The sequence below is a fragment of the Colossoma macropomum genome, unplaced genomic scaffold (genome assembly GCF_904425465.1).
Source record: "Colossoma macropomum unplaced genomic scaffold, Colossoma_macropomum, whole genome shotgun sequence".
Lineage (NCBI taxonomy): Eukaryota > Metazoa > Chordata > Actinopteri > Characiformes > Serrasalmidae > Colossoma > Colossoma macropomum.
In genome coordinates this window covers 26,129,154-26,154,793 of record NW_023494801.1, presented here as the reverse complement: position 1 = coordinate 26,154,793, position 25,640 = coordinate 26,129,154, and the positions used below count along the sequence as shown (strand labels likewise).

At 39.2% G+C, this 25,640-nt stretch overlaps 2 protein-coding genes across 2 annotated transcripts; one reads left to right on the top strand and one right to left on the bottom strand.

Annotated features, from left to right (window-relative positions):
* Window positions 1-93: 93 nt before the first annotated feature.
* dok3 (docking protein 3) lies at window positions 94-16,313 on the top strand. Its single transcript, XM_036589444.1, has 5 exons — window positions 94-525; window positions 6,038-6,331; window positions 8,162-8,249; window positions 11,899-12,068; window positions 15,387-16,313. The coding sequence occupies exons 1-5, from the start codon at window positions 469-471 to the stop codon at window positions 16,311-16,313; spliced, it is 1,536 nt and encodes a 511-aa protein (XP_036445337.1). The 5' UTR covers window positions 94-468.
* Window positions 15,872-18,927, bottom strand: atoh1b (atonal bHLH transcription factor 1b). Its single transcript, XM_036590559.1, has 2 exons — window positions 18,575-18,927; window positions 15,872-18,055 (listed from the first exon to the last, which is right to left on the bottom strand). Exons 1-2 carry the CDS (start codon window positions 18,732-18,734, stop codon window positions 17,469-17,471), a joined length of 747 nt encoding a protein of 248 aa, XP_036446452.1. The 5' UTR covers window positions 18,735-18,927; the 3' UTR covers window positions 15,872-17,468.
* Window positions 18,928-25,640: the final 6,713 nt, after the last annotated feature.

Genomic DNA, 25,640 nt, shown 5'->3' with positions numbered 1-25,640 from the left:
TTAACGTTTTCTTTTTTTCTGATGCTGAAAAATGAACATTTTGCACCTCATGGCTGTTTTGACTGGAAATTCAGTAAATGAAAGGTAGATTCTGACTTTTGCACAGCAAAAAGGTAAAGATGAAACTGTGATTCTCAGTTGAAAATGCTTCTTTTAGCTTACACGCTTTATCCTCAGCCCTGTTACTGAGGTACAGAGGATTAGCTTTGTTCGTTTCACACTTTCTTTCTCTGACATGTTTTTTGACCAAGCCGAACATCATCAAGAAGGGATGCGGTATGTACCCGTTTGGTGGCTGGTGTGTGGCGCAATTTGTGTGCGCTGTAGATGTGCAAGGCTTAGCGGAAACTCAGGCGACCATTTTTGGCCACTTGTTTGTGACGCAGTGCTGAAGTTCCCCTCACCCGCTGCTGCGCTGTCAAGTGTCTCTGAGAACCAGAGCTGAAGGACGTGGAGTGAAGCTGTGCTATGGATGTGGTTGCAAAAGAAGGCTCCCTGTTTATACAGGGGGTCAAATTTGGAAAAGTGAGTATTTGATTTTACTTAATAGCTTCTAATATTTAGCTTAATTAGAGGGGAGACAAAGTATGCTAGTACTGTGCAAAGGTCTTTTAAATTAAACTCAATACTCGAGAGTAGGTTTGTTTTTGCATATCGTCGCTGTCCAATGAAAAACGTATCTCTATTTCTTGCAATTTTTACTTTGCTGAATCATTTGAGCTCAGCAGCTGTCCTTTACATTGTGTGCACATTTCATGATGATTGGACCAATAGAAATGCTCCAAAACTGCTTAGAATAAAAACTTTTTCCATTAACTTACATTGAAAGTAAAGAGCATTTTTGCCCTCTCCTGTAAAGTTACTATTTTGGAGATACTTGTTTTTTGTTGGACAGCGACGTTAAAACACTATGACGTTAGACATTAGAGGAAATACATATAAACAAACCCAGTAAAATGGAGCAAGATTAAAAAAAAAATTGTATTTCAATATGTTGCTTAGAAGAACACAGGTTTGGTTCCTGACGTTTTGGCTTAAACTAGCTATTGCATGGATTTGTTGAATTCCATCACCACCTGATTTAATATAATGAAGGACTGATTGCGCATCGAATTGTAATGTATTGTTTATTTGTATTTATTTTAATGTTTTTTTTTTAAACAAAAACACATCTACTGCCCAGAGAAATGGCATATAAAGGTCTATAGAATCTTTGTATTTGAATCTGCTTGATAAAGCTGGCAAATTAAGTGTTTACATTTTAAAAGCTTTGAAAGTTGTGAAACTGACTCCAAGTCTTGGTTTCTCAAATGAGCCGTCCAGTTAGTAAATATATTCGGGGCAATAATATGTTGCTTTTCTTTTACTTCTCTGTCCAGTCTTATACAAAACTTATGGCACTAATGCCTGGAGTCTGGAGAGGCCAGATCTTTAGTTTTATTTGTCCTTCATGTTCCCTCACCAACAAATTAGGTATCTTTTGAGTAATTATATGTGTTAGCTGTGATCTCAGATGTGATGGCCATGGTTAAGACTGTCAGGAGTTTGGTAAAGCTGTTGCCAGCAAACCAACCCCAGTCCATGCACTGCCTCCGCCATGCTTTACAGTTGGAACCACGCATAAAGAATAAATTCCTAAATTCATCTTCCATGCACCTTACAAAAGCGCGGTGGTTGGGTTCACATATAGTTCATTTCAACTTTCACCGTTCAGGTGTCCATCTACTGTGGTTTTTGACCTGAGCAAGTCTTCCTCTTTGCATTGGCCAACTTGGTAAACATGAACCAGCAATTCTTTTTGGGTGTTTGTTTAACAGTTTCATATGTGCTTGAATTCATGTCATGATTTTAGAGACGTTAATACAGTTTTAACTCCTTGGGACCACCGGTGGTTCCAAAACGCACTTCGTCATATTCTTCATAGCTTTCATATTTCATAAGCTACATTCAAAAGGTGGGTGTCGTATGAGAGCTGTAACTGTCTTCTTTCCAGTCAAATAGATGGGTGATGTAATTTTAAACCCTAATAATAAAAGAAGCTGAACTCACAATTTTTTGTCTACTAAAAGTCGACCGATTTTTCCACAAATCTGGGCTATAAACTATAAACAGATGGCGTCTCTTCAGTGATCTGCTCTGTAAAAATGATTTTTATAAAATAATACACAGCGTCTAAGATTTTTGGCTTTCAGCAGTAAATTGTAAGCATATAGCAATATGTGTATGATCATGAAACACATGTTCAGTTAATTTGAGGGAAGCTTTAAAAAATAGAATAAAATAAAAATTTACTTCATTTAGCAGCAATTTATTTCATGCAGTTACTGAATAATTTGCCTGAATAAGAGGTGAATAAGAGGTTAAAGCTTAATGTTTCCTGGTTTCAAGCAGATGTACTGAAACTAAGCATGGATGATTATAGCCAGAATCTAACATCACAATACATGAAGGCATTTTTTTTATGATGCACAATGAGAACAAGTTGGAATAAACAACATGCACCAACAGTGCAGATGTTCCACATATAGCAACAGCATCAATTAAATTCTACTGAGGGTTCAGCTGGTGATGTCACAATAGCATCAATTTAATTCCAAAACCGCATCAATAATTCTAGAATCACATAAAAAAAAAACTCATATCGCTACTGAAAGGGTTTCCTATGGAAATTGACTGTTTGCCAAGTCCTGCCTCTTTTAGCTGTTGTTGCTATGTCCACCAGACTTTAATTTCAGGCTACTTGGTAGTCTAGCATCCATTATACAGCTAAGCTAATGAATGCTAACTATGTTCGCTAAGTGATTTTGACATTTTTTGTCATGTTATTTATCATTAGGCATCATTTAGAAATGATTTTTGTAAGGATGTTATCCCAGATTGAACTTGCCTGCCTTATAATAGGTTTGCCACTGAACTGTAAAGGTCCACAAAGGTTAATCTAGAACTTTTTCAACTTTAGGGATGAATGAACAACAGCGCCAAACCTCCAAAAGATCAGTAACATCTTTTCACATTTCTTATTGGTCTAATAATGCTGAATGATTTACTTCCACCCACATTCTCACAGCAAGTGATAGATGCAGGAGCGTTTAGAGATTATTGTGACTGGCTGACGTTAGACTAGCTTACACAGTTTGGTAATTTCCCTGATCAGACACCTACTAAGCCTGATAACTAGCTTCTGAAGTGAGTCAGATGCATGTGAGCCACATTTCAGTAGATGTTTTTCAACTTAATCTGCTGCATGAAAAAAAAGTTGGTTGACAGCCAATCAGTTACTTGCAATGCAGTTATAATGCAGTTATAATGCAGTTACTACACAGTAGTTGTTTCTCTATAACTGATCTATATCTAAACCTTTTTTATGATACATGCACAGGGTTGGGCAGAATACTTTGAAAAAGGAGTGATGGCTGGATACGTAATACATTGTTCTAAATGTATTCAGTAACGTATTCTATGATAATACATAAAGCAATATATTCAGAATACATATTGATGAGGCAGATGGGAAAAAACTGCGGTTGTAATTTGTATTTAATTCAACACTGTTCCTCTCTGTTTTTGGTTGGCAGTTTTCTTAATTTAATTGTTCCGTTAATAAGTTTCAAGAAAAACTCTCGTGTGATTTTCAGTGAATGCCATGTATGTAACTTGCCACAAAATGTATGCACAAGTGCAGCACAACATAGACACTAAGCTTATCAATCAGTCCTGAACATATCTACTGCTGAAGAGGCTGTTCTGTTTAGTCATCCCTCAGTTTAGCAATGCTAGATTCATAACTGATCATCACATCGATTTATCAGTCCAGTCAGGCTTTAGCAGGAACTACAGGGTTTGTACGGAAGCTGTTTATTGAGTTCTTCTATAGGGTACTTTACATACTATGCACTTGTTTTTAACATAATAAACTAGCATCTGTGGTGTTTTTTTTAAAGATGGCATGTAGTTTTTAAATGTAGTAAAAGTATTCTAAAAATTTAAAAGGTAACTGCATTCGGATTACTGCCTTTTAAAAATGTAGCTTGGACTGAATGCAGATTTGGATGTCGGATAATATTAATTCTGTATTATGATTATGTATGTTTTCCGTTACATCCTGTCCCTGTACATGCAGCTGTTCAGTGTTGTAAAAGTACGGACAAAGGTGTTGACAAAGTACTGATAATCATGATATACTCAAAAAAAAGCGTATCTTGACATATTTATCATGATAATAACAATACACTGTCATATTGCCCACCCCTAACTAAAACCTTACATTTTTTAAGTTTAATTTATATATATTTCATTTCAAAACGATGGGTATTCATATTTCTTTCCAGTAGATTTCGGAACATATCTTTAGGCATTCACTACTATTCAGCCACTAGAGCATTAGAGAGGTCAGCCACTGAAGGTAGCTAATAAGGCCTGGCTCACAGACGGCATTCCAGTTCATCTCAAAGGTGTTGTAATGGGATTGAGGTCAGGGCTCTGTGCAGGCTAGTCAAGTTCAACACCAAACTCAGCTAATCGTTTCTTTCTGGAGATCACTTTGAGCATGACAGCACAGTCATGTTGGAACAGGAAAGGGCCTTTTACAAAACTGCTGCCACAGAGGTGGAAGTATTCAATTCTCTAGAAAGTCTGTATGCTGTTGCAATAAGATTGCCCTTCACTGGAACTACTGGGCCTTATCTAGGAGAAATAGCCCCAGACCATTATATCTCCTCCACCAAGTTGATCCTTACCATATGGGTGCATTTTCTAGTTCTACAATTACAGACTGTAGTCCATGTGTTGCTCTGCATACTTTGTTAGCCCCCTTTCACCCTGTTCTTCAATGGTCAGGACTGCTGCAGGCCACCACAGAGGTAATGTTTGGGTGGATCATTCTCAGCACTGCAGTGACACTGAGGTGGTGGTGGTGGTGGTGTGTTTTGCATGAACCATATACCACAGTGTTGATGAAGTTTTTAAACACCTCAGTGTCACTGCTAGACTGAGAATAGTCCACCAACTAAAAATATACGGCCTGAGGGCAGCTTTTTGTGACCACAGTTGAAGGACGAGAGGCTGACCAACACAAACTGTGCATTAACAGATGAGCTACTATCTCTGACTTTGCAGCTACAAGGTAGACCAACAAGGTAGGAGAGTATCTAATAGAGTGGACAGTGTGTGGACATAGTGTTTAAAAACTCTAGCAGCACTGCTGGGTCTGATCCACTCGTACCAGCACAACACACACTTAACACACCACCATCACGTCATGTCATTGCAGTGCTGAGAATGATCCACCAACCAAATAGTGGTCCTGTGGGGGACCTGACCATTGAAGAACAGGGTAAAAGGGGGCTAATAATGTATGCAGAACAACAGATGGACTACAGTCTATAATTGAAGAAGTAACAAATGCAACTGTAATATAATTACAAAAGTTTATACTGTAATTTATTACACTGTAAGTAATCACATTGAGGTTCCGATAAACAGTTATTGTGCTGACATTGGTTCTAGATGCAGTTTGGAACTCCTTTTCTATACCTGTCAGCAAAACGTGCAACTCAGATAGCCAAATGAATCGATCAGAAGGGTTGTCCACATACTTTTGGCCATGCATGGCTGTGATTTTATATACGATCTGATACACTGTTGTAGATTTTTTTACCCATTGCACAAATACACCAAAATTAAAGTACTGCTAAATTATTAAGGACTATCCTTGAGAACGCGCGTGCATCAGGTTGATATTAACACGCTGCATTATTGATGACAGGAAAAGCTGCGGCTGTTTGGGCACCTGAGGTGCCTCCATTTGCATGATAGCGTTTAAAGGGCATGAATCATGCATGTGGGAGCGGGCGGAGCTGGATGTTCCCCAACGCCGCCTGCCTTTCAGCTGCTCACCTCAAGCGCTTAACCGGTCTCGATGGAGAGGCTGCGGAACCAGGCTGTTTGATGTCGTAAGGTGTTGAATTAAAGCGTAAAGCCTTTCCTTCCCCTGGATCTGTCAGTGCTAACTGGTGTGCTTGTTCGTGCTTCTTTGTAGAGGATCTGGCGGAAGACCTGGGTGATCCTGTTTGAGCCCAGTCCCACGGGGATCGGTCGAATAGAGATGTACGACATGCGAGACGGAGTGTCCCCCCTTAAGCCCGCGGGGCTGAAGAAGGTCGACAAGCGGGTGGTCCGGCTGGCTGACTGTCTTAGCATCACTCCAGCCCCAGGGGAGAGTTGCCCCACTGAGTGCGCCGCTTTCTACCTGAACACCGCCGAGCGCACCTACACGCTGGCAGGCCCCAAGCAGGACGAGTGGGTGCCCACCCTCTGCCAGCTGGCCTTTCAGGTAAAGGCTCCACCTGGAGCAGGAGGTGGGGGCACTATTAAGGAACCATTAAAGCATTAACAAATTGCCACTACAGAGGTCTTTACCCTTCCAGACATTGGTGTGAATGAAATGTCAGCTGATGTCACAGTTGCATCAGTTAAATCCTACTGAGGGTTCTGAGCTGGTGATGTCACAATGACATCAGTTCACTTCCAGAACTGATGATGCCACAATAGCGTCAGTTCAGTTCTGCTAAGGATCCTGTCGGTGATGTCACAAGAGCATTAATTAAGTTCCAAAATGTATGATGTCACAATGGCATCAGTTAAACTCTGCTAAATGTTCTGCTGGTGATGTCACAATGGCATCAATTAAATTCCAGGACCGATGATGTCACAATGGCATCAGTTAACCTCTGCTAAGAGTTCTGCTGATGATGTCACAGTGACATCAATCAAATCCCAAAGGTGATGTTGCCACAATGATATCAGTTAAATTTTATAAAGGGCTCTGCTGATGATGGCATAATAGCATCAGTTACATTCTACAGAGGATGATGTCACAATGACATCAATTCAATTCCAGAACTGATGATGTCACAGTGGAATCAGCTGAATTCTACAGAGGGCTCTACAGATGATGTCACAATAGCATCAGTTAAGTTCTACAAATGGTGCTGCTGGTGATGTCACAATGACGGCAATTAAATTCCACAACTGATGATGTCATAATGGCCTTAAGTGAATTCTACAGATGGCTCTACAGATGATGTCATAATAGCATCAATTCATTTCTACTGAGGGATCTACTGATGATGTCACAATAGCATCACTTCAATTCTATTGAGGGTTGTACTGATGATGTCACAATGGCATCAGCCGAATTCTAATACAGAGCTCTATAGATGATGTCACAATAACATCAGTTCACTTCTACTGAATCCACTGATGATGTCACAATAACATCAGTTCGCTTCTACTGAATCCACTGATGATGTCACAGTAGCATCAGTTAAGTTCTACAAAGGGTGCTGTTGGTGATGTCACAATGACATCGATTACATTTCACAGCTGATGATGTCACAATGGCATCAATTACATTTTATTGAGGGTTGTACTGATGATGTCACAGTGGCATTAACTCAATTCCAAAACTGAGGATGTCACAACTTCCCAGAAGCAGAAAGCCTGTTTTCATAAGCCTTTTATAAGCCTGTTTTCCAAACATGCTTATAATAGAAGGCAATTGGCAGGTGTTACAGCCTTTCTTCTCTATTGCAAATGAGTTTTGAGTCAGTTACTGTCCAAACTAATTGACCATATGCTACAAATGCGGCAAATAAAGATTAGTTTGAAAAATGCTGTCTTCCTTTAATTACATGAGGGCTGATAATAGTCTCAGAGTAGCAGTGGTGATCTTAGACCAATTTCCTCTTCTATTTGTGCCAGTGTCAAACAAACCTGATCCTTAGCAGAGGTACCCGGTAGCACAGGGCCCCAGAACAGCCCCAGTCAATCCGACAAACACAAGCATACGAGCAAAATCACATCAGTGAAGGGGTTTGTTTCATAGGCTATAATAATAAAGCAGTAAGTTTTAGATCCCATGTTATGCTGAGTGCATCGGGGGAAGGGTGGGTTACGCCGAGTTCCTGCGCAATAACTGAACCTGTCGAATGAGGAAGTGCTGATAACCCGCATCTCTTCTTTACATCTCACTGTATGCTTGCACAAGATCACTTTTGGCTGCTCTTCAAAGGACACTGATATCATAAAAAAAACAACAAAAGGTAAGAGAAAAGAGGAATTGCTTGTGTGCACCGTTTTTAACTGTCTCTCTGTTTCTCAGAAGAACGAGGGGGGCGGCGACTCGAAGAGAACGCAGAGAGACGACACGTCCATGTCTGACAACGACCTCTACTCCACCTGGAGTCCAGGTGAGCTGTGGCCGCACCTGTTTCCAAGACCACGCCTTCAGCTAATGGAGTCTGCTCTTTGCACTTGATTCGTGTCTTAAGTCAGTACTGATTATAGTAGGAATTGAGTAATTTACCGATTATTTTCATTATCAATTGAGTGATCAGAGTTTGAAAAAGTGCCCAAGCAATAATAATGAACTTAACTCAAACTATGCATAGTCTTTTAGAAAGATTGGCTGAAAAAAATAACTAGAACGTCTTTAAAAGACTCAATAAATGGATGCAGTAATGTGCAACTTCCAATGCTGATGACTGGAGTGAACCGAGAAGTCAGGAAGCTGACTGACATACAGGAGTATAAAATCAAGCACATAGCCATGCAGTTTCCATAGACAAACACTGGCGGTAAAATAGGTCATACTAAAGAGGTCAGTGACTTTAAATATGGTACTGTCATAGGATGGCACCTCTGCCACAAGCCAGTTTGTGAAATTTCTGCCCTGCTAGACCTGCCCCGGTCAACTGTATGTGCTATTATTGTGAAACGGAAGCATCTAGGAGCAACAACAGCTAAGCCACAAAGTGGTAGACCATGCAAACTCTTGCATGGTCTCTTGCAGGGTTGCTTAGTGCTGAAACACATAGCACAGAAAAAATAGCCTGTTTATTCACTACAGCATTCCAAACTCCCTCTGTAAGCAAAATCAGCACTGTGTGTCAGAAGCTTCATCAAATGGTTTTCCATGACTGAACAGCTGCACATAAACTGCTATGCGCAATGCCAAGTGTCAGCTGGAGTGGTGTAAAGCACACCGCAACTTTACTCTGGAGCAGTGGGAACGTTTTTCTGGAGTGATAAATCTGGGTTTGGCAGATGCCAGGCGAACACCACCTACCGGAATGCATAGTGCCTGCAGTAAAGTTTGGTGGAGGAGGGATAATGGTCTGGGGCTGTTTTTCAGGGTTTGGGCCCTTTAGTTCCAGTGAAGGGTGATGTTAATGCTACAGCATACAAAGACATTTAAGACAAATATATGCCTCTAACTTTGTGACAACAGTTTGTGGAAGGCCCTTTACTGCCTCAGTACAACTGTGCCCCTGTGTACAAAGCGAACTCTGTAAGCACATGATTTAACAAGTTTGGTGTGCAGTAACTCTATTGGCCTGCTCAGAGTCATGACCTCAGCCTCATTGACCGCATGAATTTGAACGTTGAGTGTGAGCCAGGCCCTCTCGTCTAACTTGAGTGTCTGACCTCACAAATGCTCTTTTGACTTAGTATGCACAAATTACACTTTAAAATCTTGTGGAGAGCCTTTCCAGAAGAGTGGAGGCTGTTGTAGCTGCAAAAGAGGAAGTAACTCCATATTAGTGTCCATAGCTTTGGAATGGGATGTTCAACAAGCTCATATAGGTGTGATGGTCAGGTGTCCACATACTTTTGCCAATGCACTGCACGTATCCAAAGTTTAAAAATGATTTATAAAAGTTTACAAGTATATATATTTACAAGTACAAGTATATATAAGGTACATGTTTTGTTGATTTTCTAAGTGTAAGTCTACATGGAGCTTAAATATGGCATTTTTCTGCAAATTTTAGTGTACGAATTCTGTGTATTTGTGAGTTTAACATATTGGAAAAAATATTTAAAATAGAAAATGTAAACTTTTTACAGGCCATACTTGATGTTTTCTTTTCACCAAATATGTTAAATTTTGCAGATAAAGGCTAATTGTGCATTAAAATATGTAGGTGTGTTCTATATACAGGATGTTTTAGCTTATTTTCACTAAGTTTCTTTATTTAAACTAATTCGTTGAATTCAGTGATTAATCATGACAGTCCTCGTTTCTCCACTATTCTTTGAGCCTGTATAGAAGGGTTTGTCATCTGCAACTCATTGCCTCATTCTTATCAGTGTCTTGCAAAGAGGATGTGTCTTAACATTTGTTTCCATTGCCTGTGGTGCAGTCAAAGAGATGTATGTATGAGATAGAGAAATCAAGAAGTCACTGTATATGACACTATATAAGTCGCATTACCAGAAGGAAAGTGAAAGATAAGGAATCTGTGATTGACACTTACACACATATACCATCAGTGATGCAGCTGAATTCATGTTGATCGTCAGCTTAATAATAATAACAATAATACATTATACTTATGTAGCGTCTCTGACTCTCACTGCTTGTTTTTCCTTCAAAGGTGCTCATCTTTTTCAACCTGAAATCAGTTGTATGGCCAAAATCAGTCACACACTGACCATCGATTGGGTTTAGTTTAAGCTTAAACTCATGTTAAACCCTTGTTATTCATGTTCACATCTTCATATTCCTAATACTTCAAATCTTTGATCTTTTCATTTTTAGGCCTGTTTCCCAGACCCAGATTAAGTCTAAGCTTGGACTTGATAGGATTTGTAAGGTTGAAACACCGCTGATGGTAACACTTGAAGGGCGTCTACATAACACATTCATAACTGCTTACATAAACACTTCATAACATGCTCATGAACATTCATAAAGCATGTATGTTTTACATGATATTAATATGGTCTACTGTCTCATTTAACTGAGAGAAATTTTTCAAAATAAATTTAAAAAATTTATTTTGAAAAACTGCATTATTTTCAGTAAAACACCTCATTTCTAGATAGCTGAGCTAAAAATGACCTTGCTATGCTCCTTTGGTCATTAAGTGCTTTGACACTTAGGCACACCATATTTGAATTATTGTTCCTAGGCATATTTATGAGTAATTTACTGTCCATGTAAGTAAAGTGACATGCAAAGCAACAAATGATTGAGAAAAAACTATTAGAAAGAAATCTAAAGTATAGGTGAAACATGCCTGAGTGTCAAAGCACGACCAGGGGATATATCAAGGTCAGTTTTATTTAGGCTGTCCAGAAATGAGGCATTTTACTGAAAATAATAAACTTTTCCATAATAAAAAATGAGGACTTCTATTTTGAAAAATGTCTCTCAGTAAAAGACATAGTAGTCCATATTAATATCATGTAAAACATGTAGACTTTATAAATGTTGATTTTAACATTAACACCTTACGAAGTGTTTATGTAAGATGTTATGAATGTGTTATTTAGACACCCTTCAAGTAACCTGTTACCGACATTACGGTTTAGTTCTAGACTAAGCTTAGTCCACGTTTTTAAATTTTCTATTTCACTGTATAGAAATTTGGGCCCCATCAACATGAAGATTATCACCAATTTTAAGGAGTTAAAAATTAGGATAATCATTACTGTCATCTGATATTATTTTACATGTTCAAAAATTAAGCAGATTGTAGTAAAGGTGTGCTTTTATATAATAGGCAGTTATGAAATATAATTTTCAGTTCCCAATTGTCAAAATTCAACTGTACAGAAACTCAAATGTCATAAATATTAAGCCACTTATACAGTTGTAGGCAGTTGTAGGCAAAAATGGTAGTTGTAGGTGGCTAAATGACGTTTTGTTGATTGAAAATAAGTTAACTCAACCTCTAGAGAATACACTTCTGCAGACATTTTCTCATGTTTATTTAACATATTACAGCAAGATTTGTGTTTATGCCGATAAATCTGTGGAACATACAGTATATCACTTAGAGGTTTGTCTATATACAGTGATATGATAAAGGGATGTCATTGTGACTGCAGGCCAATACCAGGTGAAAGTGCTGAGCTCTCAGGCGTCTGTGCGGTGCTGCATGTCCGGATCGTACCTGTTATCCCCAGAGAAAGATGCCCTGTGCCTTCTGGACCTGAACACTGGAAAGACTGCGTTCTACTGGCCGTACCGGTTTCTGCGTAGATTTGGCCAGATTAAGGTAAGTAAGTAATGCATAACACTGACGATCTCCTGGGTGGAGACTGCAGGTCTTTCCTGGATGGTGTATAAATATACATTTGACTCAATGATAATCAGATGACTGGTTTCATCGTTTGTCAAAACATAAGTCACACCCTGACCATACAGATAAGCAATGTCAATATCCTATCTCTAATAGTGTAGACTGACCACTGTTAGGCTTAACCGTCCTTTACACATAGGCCAACCCGATTTACACATCCTGATCATTTTTTTCCATTTCCATCATTTAGACCCACCTTCACCATGGAATATCCAATGCATAATAAATATAGCTGTATTTGTTCTGTGCTTTACTATTTAATGTACTAATATGTTTTTGGTGGCATAAATAAAGACACTATGTATACATTTATAATGCATTATAATGCATTCGCAATGCATTACACTTTATAACCTTTATTAATTTTGACCATAATAAGTAGTGCTCATAACACATTATATTGTCAGTGACAAAGGAATTTAGTCTCATAATGAATTGAAAAATGCATTTTAACCTGCCTAGTCATAAACACACACTGAGCCATGGCTTAAATAAACCTTTCTTAAGTAATTTATGTCACTTATACTCACAAATGCAACTTATATGTTGTTATAATGCAGTTATAATATTCTATCTTTATCAATAACAATCTGTATCCACAGATGCAAGGACTATTTACTTCTTACAATACATTAAAACTGGCTATAAGCCAATATTCCATTTCAGTTCATGAGTTATTCAAATAAATTGTAGCATGGCTCAGTGTGAGTTTATAATGCACTATGCATGTACTATGCACTATGTATATAATGCAGAATACATGATGTTACCAATTCATAATGCATTATAAGCATAATGCATTTTAGAAATATATATGGACATGTTTATAATGCCTTATGAATGCCTTATAATGTGTAATAAATCTGTTCATAGATTCTTAAAGACGATGATATTCATAGAAAGTGTTCTCAAGAATGAATGCAAAACACTTACAGAAGCTCACCATGACAACTGACATAAACCTACAAAAGCATTTATGAAGGCTTATTCGTAACTCTTTCTATGAGCACCATGTCTATGAGCATCTAGAAACACATTATAATGCATTCATAAGGCCTTATAAGCATAACTTTAAATGCAAAAATGCATTAAACTTTATAGCCATGTTTATTATGCATTATGATTGTTAATACAATGCATTATGTAGTGTTCATAACATGTTGTATTGCCAGTGCCAAAGAAGCCAGTCTCAGCTTGCAGAGTGCATCATGACTAACAAACCTGCCTAGTCATAAACACACACAGAATTAATTTGTCATTACTTGTCCCGAGTATGAATTATGATAAACATATGGTATTTTAACCCCATTATAAGAACTAGTAAGCTGTGTTTGTCAGTTCTAAGTAAAGTGAGACACAGATGTTTATTCACAGCATGACATTTCCAACTACTTGTATTTCTCACCCACACAAACAAGTTGTCTAGAATAGAGTTATTAATACATTGTGCTGACTCACCAGTCTCACTTTAAAATTTACATTACATCACAGCAGTTCAGGTACCCATCAGCCCTTTCCCCTGAAATCCCCCTCTGACATCACTGAGCATGAAGTTATTCTGGAGTGAAGGCCTTAAGAGTGAGAGGCAAATTAGTAGAGAGCCATCATTGTTATTTGCTCCTGACTGGTTCTAACATGAACCACCAGAAACCACCAGAGCATTCTACTGGATGTGCAGCGTTAGGTAAGCACCAAGCTAACAGTGGTGTACATTTACTTTCCCACGTCGGGTTAAATATTACTAATGATTACTGATGGCACCGCTAAGTTAAGCTCTTACTTTATATGTTGCAGTGTTTCAGTGAATCCTTCAGTAAAAACCTCAACTTGATGCTTCACTCATAATATTGGAGGAGGCTTTGGTGTAGTAGGCCTCACTGTACTTAGAGCTGACAAATACAACTTACAAGCTCTTATAATGGGGTTATAACATCATATGTCTATCAATAATAATAATATATACCCATAATTCCAAATATAGAAATCCTGTGTGTGTTTATGAGTAGGCAAGTTTGTTAGTTGTAATGTATTGTACAAGCTGGGGGTTTGTTTGGCACAATATAACTTGCTATATGAACACTACTCGCAATGCATTCTATTAACATTTTTATGCAATACATATTTATAGCCATGCTTATGATGCGTTTATTAGTGCATTATAACATGTTATGAATGTGTTCTTAGGTTCTTTTAGACATCGCTATTATAGAAAGTGTTACTGGCTTTTTTTTAATAGGTATTGTCCAACATAAAGGCTGCTTTTGTCAGCTCTGTCAAGTGACATTAGGTTGTCATGACAGTTTCTTGGGTGAAATAGCACATAATAGTGCTGTTCCTACTCTATAAACCACTGAATGGTTTTGGCCCAGAATACATCTCTGCTATGTTTAAAGAATATAAACTGAGTAGGCCTCTTAGATCCATGGACTCTAGTTCAGCTAGTAGAGCCCAGAGTCCAAACTATACATGATGAAGCAGCATTTGGTTAGTATGCTACATGTAACTGGGGCAAACTGCCCCAAGATCTTAGATATACCCCAAATGCAGCAATTTTAAAATCCAGATTAAAAAAGATTTTTTTTTCATGTGACTATAATTGAGCTCTATAACTTGCACTTTATTCACACTGCACTTTATCATTAATAAGCTAATTTTAAAACACATCCATTGTGTCCATTTGTATCTTTTATTGTTTTTCATTCTTATTTTTTCCCTTTGATGTTCCTTTTGCTTTATTTATGTAAAACATAATGCTTGTGTATGAAACGTGCTATAATGAACTTGCCTTGCCTTGACTTGCCTAAAAACACTGGATTTTGTAGCTTAGTGTACATCACAGTGACTGTAAGGACTTATGTGACTTACATTGAGTTGATGTAATTTCTAGAAAGATACCTAATACAAATAATACAAATACATAATACAAATACAAATAATACATGATACAAAGTGTCATAATACAACGTGATGCCAGAGAAAAATCTATGTCAGCAGACATAGCTGTTATGTCAACTTCAGAACTGGCAAATGTAGCCAATGTCAAATAATGCCTACTGGCATACTTGTTTATAAATGTTTATGTAGGTTTATGACAGTTGTCATGAAGGGTTATGTATGTATATACTATTGTAAAGTGTAACCCACTTTCCTCAGTAAAAATAAAGTCAGATCCTGGAACAATTTATTGTTTATATATAAGCATAATCTTACCCTTCATTTTTTGTCTTGTTGCAGGGGGGGGTCACTATTGAGGCTGGCCGTCGCTGTCACACAGGGGAGGGTCACTTCACTTTCCTGTCCAAGCAGGGGACTCAGATCTACAGGGCCATTGAGGAGGCAATCATGCACCAGAGCGTTCAAGACCTGCTGTCCAAAGCAACCTCTCAGATGCAAGATTCGACAACCCAGCAGCCTCCACCAAGACCATTGATAGATGACCGGATGAAAGGTGGTCAGGGTTCACCAACCAGGGGCATGAAGGACAGACCCTGCCCGCCGCTTTCTCGGAGAAATCTCGCTTTACCGGCTCCTCCGGTACCTAAAGCGCTTCCAGCACCTCCAGCACCTCCAGCACCCCCAGCACTTCCCGCAGTCAGCACCAAACCCCCAGTAATCTTCAACAAACCCCCAGCAGTGAGAACCAAACCCCCAGCAGACACCACTGAAGAAGTTTTATACGCCACCATAAAACCTAAACCAAAGCCCAGGGTCAAAACTGGACCTCCGAAGATTCCCCAACTGCCCCCTGTGCCCAACTACAGCCCCCCCGAACCCAAGCAGAAACAAGAGGAAGAGCAGGAAACAAATAAGCTTTGCATATCCGATGAAGACCCTGATTCTGACTACTGTAACTTGAGGCAGGTGCCTGAAGTGCAGCAGGACATTCCTAACACAGAGACGGTTTACAGTGTAGTAGTGACTCCCGACAGACAGGAGAACAAATGTAGCATGGAGGCCAGCCAAGATCAAACCACACCCAACCAAAATTCTCTCACCATCAGCCCCCCCGAAATCTCCGTCGACTTCAAACAAGTGCTGTCCAATGTCCTCTTCAAAGACCTGACCCGGATCGCGCCCAGGTCATACGGAGGGAGCTCTGAACGCTTGGCTAAACTGGACGTTGAGATGGATGATGTGGATTACTGCGAGATCAACAACTGAACTGTTCTCGCTTTTACGCTTCACACATCAATGTGGAAATAAGACGGTCGTGCGAGAGTCACTCTCAGTGCTCTCTCTACCAGGCTAAAAGGAGTATTCCAGTGTTTCTCAACCTCTGTCTGCTGTATCTCTTACATCCGTTCAGCTACGATGTAAACTGTGTCAAGAAGTGTCAAGACATCCTTGATAACTAGTGAACTTAGCTACTTTAAGGTGACACAGGTGTTCAAATGCGCACATACAGTTTGTATAATCTCCATAAAAAACTCTGCAAATAGAGCAGGATGCTCTGGAGCAGCTGCACATGAGCCTAAGGTTGGCTAGAGGGGTATAAAGCCCCCAGCATTGAGCTGTGAATCAGTGGAACTGGGTTCTCTGGAGTTAAAGAGCTCAAACCATTACTTTTTAAATGTGAGTTGGAGTGATCCACAACTAATCATCCAGCATCAGTACCTGACCTTCCTAATGCTCTAAGGCTGCCATCAAATCCTCACAGCAATGTTCCAATGTCTAGTGCAAAGGCTTCTGAGGACGAAGAGTTGGGATAAACTGCCTATTAATACCCTTGATTTCAGAAGAAATGCTGGATGAGCAGGTGCTTACCGGACTTTTGGACATCTAATGTATTTGTATGCACTTCAGCACCTGCCAGTTGACTTCTATTATAAGTAACTTTATCCTTTGTGAATCTGCAGTTTAAATCAAGGTATGGTGTAAATAAATGAAATGGAAACCAGCAAGTGCTTTTTGTCTATTAAATTAGTTTTTATTAAACAATTTCGAGTTAATAATAATAATAATAATGATAATAAAAAAAACACAAATCACATCCATAAATAGCAGTTGATTCATTTGTGGTGGACTTAAATCAAAGGTATATGCAAATCACAATGCAGGCTCTGTTCAGCCAATAAAGTGCAGCTACAGGGCTTGGAAAAGACATCGAAATGCAACTTTGTTATGGTATAACATTCTGTGTGTCGTGCCAGGTAATCATGGGTAATCCAGGAGGCTACTAAACAGCTACGTGCTTCTATTTGGTCCCTTTTAATGTCTACTAAAACACAGACAGATAAGACGATATTGTGTTGGAGTGCCCCTGTATCACAGTACCAGTATGCACAGCTTTTCCACTTTTCCCCCCTCTTCGGAAGGTCAGCAGCCTCTGGACTGGCCTTCTTCGGTGTCACTGAAGTGGGACGACTCTCCGTCGCTGGCACTGGACAACGCGATGACCTCATTCGTCTTTTCCGGACTGTAGTGGGCAGTAGGAGCGGACAGGATAAGCAGGCGTCCTTCTGGGACACTGGCGTCCCGTGCGAGGCACACTGGAGCTGGAGAGGGCGTCTCTGTTGCGCAAGTCCTTACAATCCGCTCGGCCTGGAAGGACCGATGGGGGCTTTTCTGTCCCCTGCATTCGGACCTGACCACGCCCTCCAGCAGCTCGGACAGCTCGGCAATGTAAATCTGTGCCATCTGCAGCGTGTCGTACTTGGACAGCTTTTTTTCGTTCTCCAGCGAAGGAATGACGCTCCTCAGTTTGTCGAAAGCGCGGTTCAGCCCGTGCATGCGCCGCCTCTCTCTGGCGTTGGCCGCCACTCGCCTGTGCCTCTGGGGGCCAGTCAGGTGTTGCTTGGCCCCTGGCCCTTTATCTCTCCCTGTGTCAGCTTCTGCAGGGACTGCGGAAGTGGCGTTTCCAGTGCATTTGTCCAGGGTGACGTCCAGTGAGGCATGTGCGTACACTGTGAAGGTGATAAGAACGAGATTTAACATCACGATACTTTATGATGTATCACGATATTTCATTCGGAACAGCCATAAAACTGTAGCGTCATGTTTTAAAAAGGCTGTGAGTTTTGAATTATTTGTATTATTTATAATTATAAATGATTTATAATTTGTATTATAAACTTCAGAAGGAACAGCAGGTAAATCAAAAGGTAAAATAAATAAATTAATTAATTAATACAACAAGATAATGATATAATTTGATGACATTCAATTGGTTGTTGTTGTTTACAGTCTAAATTGGTCCGTTTTATGATAGATGCAGTTCTAGAAGTACTGAAAATACCTCAGAATAATGAATTATGACGTAATTTATCACAATAATAATAAAATATCGGCTTTACTGGTCAACTGGTTAACTTCCATTATGACATCATGATAGGTGTTGTTATTGTCGTTACCTTACTATTTAAATTCAACTGACTCAATGAAGTCATGCTACTGATTTTTACCGATTTTTATCGCTTACTGACCTGTGCGCAGTCCGCTGGGTGTGTATGGGTGGCCGGCAGGGGTCATCCACCCTCTCGGGTCACTGCGGCCCACTCTCGGGTGTTCGGAAAGAGGGAAAGCCTCCGGTTGTTTTGGCACGTTTACGTCTGACCAGCTCAAAAGTTTCCCGTTTGCAGCCATTCCTTAAGAAGAAAAATAAGTGGCAGCTCTGGAAATTAAGCTACGGGCCTCGATATAGGCCTTGACCTCACGTTGCGGAAAAAGGTGAAATAGCTTGAAGAGCGGTTATCCAAAACTCCGCAAGTTGGAGCCGAGCCGGATTCAGCCTTAGACCAAAAAACCCTCTTGAGATCCTTTCTCGCCTGCCTCTTGGTTCTCTCTTGCCTTGCTCCAGGTTCCTTGATTGCCTTTTTTAGTCCCCCCGCCTCCACCTCCCCCCCTCCTCCCCTTGGAGGTGCAGCCAATAGAAAAAGTTCTCCTCAGTCTTCTGGAATAAAGGAGGATTTGTGTTTTTCACACTGTAGGATGACAATTGTTCTCGGGTGATTGATGTCTCACAATTATAATAGGTGATTCTTTTTTTAGGCTTTGCATTTTATCTATTGGAGGAAGAAAAAAGCACTACATTTCCCCAAAGATTGAACTCATTAAATGACTAATTAATGAACTCATTATTGCAGTTCTATTGTCTTAGCTGTAATCCTTCAATATGTGAAGTCAATTCAGAGTGAGCCAGTTTTCTCCGTTAAAAACTACTTTACATTGCACTGCATTGACCTAATGGGATGGATGCATGTAGACCAAAACACAGTAATTAGCCATAAGTACTGTCCAAAATTGAAGATTATGGTCAGTTCCGGCTACATCTTTGCTTTTATTATTTACTCAGTGAAAAATTAGGAAAATAATGATGGAAAAAAGCCCAAACTAGAAGCTTCTCATGATCAGCAATGGAATTGGCAAGCAGTAAAATTAGGACAGAAGCTGCGAGAGCAGCGTGAGACGCGTTTGTGTCTGTTCTCAAATAAACTGTAAAAGTGAGTGTCCTGTTTGCAGCCATAAAACGAACAGGTGGAAGGCAGGTAAGGGTGGTAAGCACCTGTCACACACCTGACTTTACTCCAGGCAAGTAATGAATCATTCAGAGCAACAATATTTGGTTGAATAATATGGAGAGGCGTGGCAGTCACGGAGCAGTTGTATCGGATGCGAGCGCAACATAATGTTGCAGAAAAGTGACACTGATTTCACACACACTTATTTATAATTAAGCACAAATTCAGCTTTCAGCAACAGTACGCTTACTTTCAGTTTTACTCATATATGATGCATAAATGTGTTCTCTGTGGAGGACGTGTTAACTTTCACTTCAAAATCAACAAAACAGGTCATTTGAGCAGGGGTGACCGGACATCCTATGAGATCCTAATGTGTGGCCATGACTTAGTAAAGCATGATCTCGTTCCCATGGCTTACTAAGTCATGGCCACAACTTAATTATCTCATTCCCACACCTTGCTAAGTCGTGGCCATGCATTAGGATCTCGTTCCCATGCGTTAATAAGGAGTGACCACGTATTCTTTTTATTTATATGGGATGTCACCAGCAGGGCTCCATAGTTTAGAGTTTCTTTTCTGGTAATAAAAGTTAAGGAAGCTATTATTATTATTATTATTATTATTATTAAAAATAATAATATTAATATTTTTCTGTCTATTCTTTGCATTTATTACAGTTTCCATTCTTTCCAGAAAGGCTTGCTTTTGGTTTTTCAAAGAAATCTGTAGGGATGTTTTTCCATACTTCCAAAGCTCAGTCTTAGAAGTTGGTTGCACTCAGCTTTTTACAATCCAAGTGATTCCAAACACATTCTATCTATCTATCTATCTATCTATCTATCTATATATCTATCTATCTATCTATATATATATATATATATATATATATATATATATATATATACACAGACAGATAGATAGATAGATTCTATGAAATAATTAAAATGCATAGTAAATATCTGTACTATTTCTAGATCACCATTCAAATTGAGGCCTGTTGAGGCCTTTGTACAAAAGTCAGTTTTTTTGGTCTTATTTCTTCCATTGAAACATTATATTCTATATTATGTGTCTCAATTCAAAGCATTTTTTGAAACTGCAAAAATAAGAACTGGCTGAAAATGTGCCTTAGATTCATACAGTAATGTTTCCATGTTCAGTTTCTACAGGGTGAAAGTACAATCTCTGAAAATAAAGCCGTGTTTTACAGTATATACAAGCTCTTTACACATAAACATGTAACTGCATAACTTTATAAGTATCTTTATACTTTCTTTAAGTTTAAGTTATTATGTTTTTAAAGTAATTTACTTAACTTTCAAAGAACCTGTGTTTACAGCTTACTCACTTTTTTAAACTCATCAATCACTTTTTAACAGTCTGACTGCTCTGCATTTCCTCCCTGTTAGCATTTGCATTGAGATCTGCAGATAGCAGAGCATCAGCAGCATAGCATCGCCTTGTTTTGGTGTGTTGGGGTTGGTGGGGGTTGGTGTGGGAGGTGGTGGGTGTGGAGGCTTCAGTGGGCCACTGCGGGGCCCCAGAGATGCTGGTGTCTCTTCAGTGAGAGATGAATAGAGGGCCAACCTCAGCCCCGTCGGCTGCTGTCCCCTGGCACCCGTCACACAGTCAGAGGCCCTGCACGTCTCCCATATGCCGTCCTGTGTCTGGGGAGAGTTTAACTTCAGCACCAGCCGTGACAAAGAGTTAATCACAGAGTTTTACTGCTGTCTTCTGAGACCCAGCTGAGACTCTTTGGCCCTGCAAGAGTTTCTTTTCGTATTAGGATACTTTTTTGGGATAGGATTTCTTAGGATATACAAGTGGTTTATGTAATGCGTTGTTGCACAATCTTCTCTTTTAATAGAGAGATACACACTTTAATATATTATTGTTCATATAACACTATTACTATTATTATATGTATTAATTGTCAGTAGTCTTTGCAGTCTTTTCAGAGCTTCAAATCTCTTTCTTGTGCTTGTGTAAGACTGTGTGAGGGTATTTTGTGAGGGGGGAAGTACATTTAAGAGAAAAAATCACATATTCTTCAAAATATTGACATAGTAGCTTATGATAATGATTTATTATCCTGAAATAACTACTTTCTTAAAATTTAAAAACTTATTATTTCAACATAATACCTTAGAATCCTGAGAAAATAAGTAATTATATTGAGAGACAAAGTCAATATTTCAAGAAAATAAGTCGATTTTGAGATAGTAAGGCAATATTTCAAGAAAGAAACTCATTATATTGAGATATTAAGACAATATTTAGAGAAAATAAATCAATATTTTGAGATGTCAATATTTCGAGCAAAATAAGTCATTATGTTGAGATACTGAGTCAACATTTAGAGAAAATAAGTCATTATGTTGAGATACTGAGTCAACATTTAGAGAAAATAAGTCATTAATTTGAGATACTGAGTCAATATTTAGAGACAGTAAGTCATTATTTTGAGGTACTAAGTAAATAATTTGAAAAAATAAGATTATTTTGAGATACTGAGTCAATATTTAGACACAATAAGTCATTATTTTGAGATAATAAGTTTATATTTAGAGTAACTAAGTATTTTTTGAGATACTGAGTCAATATTTAGAGAAAATAAGTCATTATTTTGAGATGTCAAGTTTTGAAAAAATAAGTCATTATTTTTAGATAATAAGTCTATATTTAGAGAAAGGTCATTATTTTGAGAGACTGAGTCAATACTTAGAGAAAATAAGTCATTATTTCAAGATGAACAGTCAATATTTCAAGAAAATTGTATTGTTTTGAGATAGTGAATGAATGTTTTGACATACTTCTGCCAGAAACAGAAAAGGAGGAGAAACAAAACAACCTCTACCTGGTGTGAATGGGCTTCTATGCATTTGGCTGCCCCCTGCAAGGAAAATGCCTTTTACCCCAAAACTACAGCTTTTATTAGAAAAAGTAAAAGAAATGAAAATGTATCTTTTGAATGCTGAGGTTAAGGTTTTAGTTAGATGGAGCACAACAGCATTTACAGCTGCTGGTACTGAAGTCCCCACAAAGATAGTTATACCAATGTGTGTGTGTGTGTGTGTGTGTTAGACAGGCAGTAAATATTAAATTTAAGTAAGGAAATCAGCGTGACCTGCTACCCCGTCATCGGGTTAATGAGCCTTGCTCGAGCTGAATAAATGGCCACGCTCTCCGTCCATTCATTTTTTTCCATGCATATTTAATTCTCGCTAGCCTACTGCTGGCGCAACAGCCTGCAGCCCTGCCGCATAGAGAATGAGGAGAGTGGGACACACTCCCCATCTGCTGCGGCCTGCAGACGGGGGGCTGGCAGGGAAGGTGTCAGGAGCACATCAAAGGTCAATCCAAACACCCCCCCTGCGGTGCTGCTGTTGAAGCACACTGGGGCAGACGGTCACTTGGGCAAGAGCCATGGTCCAACAGACTGCAGGCTGGATCAGTCGATAAGTCACTTCAGTACGGTCAAATATCAGTTTGAGTTAAGACATTTCCACACAAATCTGAGGATTGGGACACTGACCTGGAACAATGCACTGAAGTAGCAAGTGGGCTGCATGGCTGTGGGCCACGTGCTGGAGACACATCCCCCCAACTCTCACTGTGATGGCCTTAAAATACAACCCCATTTCCAAAAAAAAGTTGGGATGCTATGAAAAATGTAAATAAAAACAAAATGCAATGATGGGCAAATCATTTAAACCCTATATTTCATTGAAAATAGTACAAAAACAACATATTAAATGTTGAAAAATATTTGCGCATTTTGAATTTGATGCCAGCAACACATTCCAAAAAAGTTGGGATGGGGGCAACAAAAGGCTGGTAAAGTTGTGTAATGCTTAAAAAACACCTGGTGGTTAATTGGCAACAGGTCAGTAACATGATTGGAAAGTCTTTCAGAAGTAAAGATGAGGAGGGGTTCACCACTCTGTGAAAGACTGTATGATCAAATAGTGCAACAATTCAAGAACAACATTTCTCAATGTTAAATAGCAAAGAAGTTTTGCTTTTCACCATCTATGGTACATAATATCATTACAAGATTCAGAGAATCTGGAGAAATCTCTGCATTCAAGGGACCAGTATTTGCTGGTCGTGATCTTCAGGCCCTCAGGCTGCACTGCATTAAAAACAGACATGATTCTGCATGGACTCAGGAACACTTCTGAAAAACACTGTCTATGAAAACAGTTCGGCGCTGCATCCACAAATGCAAAGAAGAAACCATATATAAACAGGATCCAGGAATGCTGCCACCTTCTCTGGGCCTAAGCTCATGTGAAATGGACTGAAGGGAAGTGGAAACGTGTTCTGTGGTCCGGCGAATCAAAATATGTAATTCTATTTGGAAATCATGGACATTGTGTCCTCTGGGCTAAAGACCATAATTATCAGTGCACAGTTCAAAAGCCAGTATTCATAATGGTACAGGGGGGCATTAGTGCACATGGCATGTGTGACTGGCACATCTGTGAAGGCACCATTAATGCTGAACAATATATACATCTTTTGGCGACATATGCTGCCATCCAGATGACGTCTTTTTCAGGGGAAGTCTTGCTTATTTCAGCAAGACAATGTCAAACTACATTCTGCACGTATGACAACAGCATTGCTCTGTATTAAGAGTCCGGGTGCTAAACTGGCCTGCCTGCAGTCCAGACCTGTCACCCACTCAAAACATATGGCACCTTATGAAAGTAAAAATAAGACAAATGAGCCCCTGAACTGTTGAGCAACTGAAATCCTATGTTAAGCAAAAATGGGAAAACATTTCACTTTTAAAACGACAGCAGTGCCTCCTCAGTTCCCAAACACTTATAGAGTGTTGTTAAAAGAAGAGGTGATGAAACACAGTGGTAAACATGCCCCCATCCCAACTTTTTTGGAACATGTTTTTGGCATCAAATTCAAAATGGGTATATATTTTTCAAAAAAAATAATAAAATTTCTCAGTTTCAACATTTGTTGTCTTTGTACTATTTTCAATGACATATAGGGTTTAAATGATTTGCACATCATTTTTGCACAGCATCCCAACTGTTTTGGAAATGGGGTTGTACTTTGTCCAAGAAAAATGTTAGGAAAGTGGATTTGGTTACGTTCATGTTCAAAAGAACATTGAAAATATTATTTAATTAGTTTGTCCTAGTGCTGTCAAGTTGGTTATGCCTCCTGGCGGCCATATGTACAAGTTTCCCCAGAACTTCTGTTGGTCTTCAAGCCAGGTTCTTGACGGCTTATTCATGGTTCCGCGAATTCTGTCCATCCATCTTGTTGCTGGTCATTCTCTTCCTCTTTTACCTTCAACTCATCCAAGCATAATGTCTTTTCCAATGAATTGGTTCTTCTCATCTTATGTCCAAAATCAGTTTGGGTATCTGAATTTCGAGTGAGAGGTGAGGCTTGATTTGGTCGAGAATCCATTTGTTGGATTTCCACGTCAATCAAGATACTCTCAAAAGTCTTCAACACCACCAAAGTTCGAGGACATTTTCCTGTCCCTTTTTTTACTGTCCAGCTTTCACACCCATAAAGACCCACAGAAAACACCAAAGCCTGGACAATTCTGATCTTTGTTTATACAAACACATCATTAAAATTTGAAGATGTTCTCAAGCTCCTTCATCCTTGTTCTACTTGAGAACCAATCTGAGTTCTATTTCTTGACTACTGGATCATTTGCAGGCAAAAGCTGTGCACCACTTCTACATTTTCACCATCAGTGGTGAAGCTCCTGTTCTCAAAACCTTTGTTTCCTTCACATTGAGCTGAAGTTCCATAGTTTCCGTCTTGAGTTTTCACCATTGTGTCCAGATGTTGAAGATGTTTCTTCAATCAGTCTTGAGACCTTGATCATCTTCCTCCTGCCCTCTTTCTCTAGTAATCTGCATATCAATCAAACGAGTATGGGGACAGTGGACAGCCTTGCCTTGGGGAACCAGTCTGTTTGTCCATTTTTTGTTGTGACCGTGGCTTGTTGAACAGCCTAGAGGTTACTCATTAGAACAA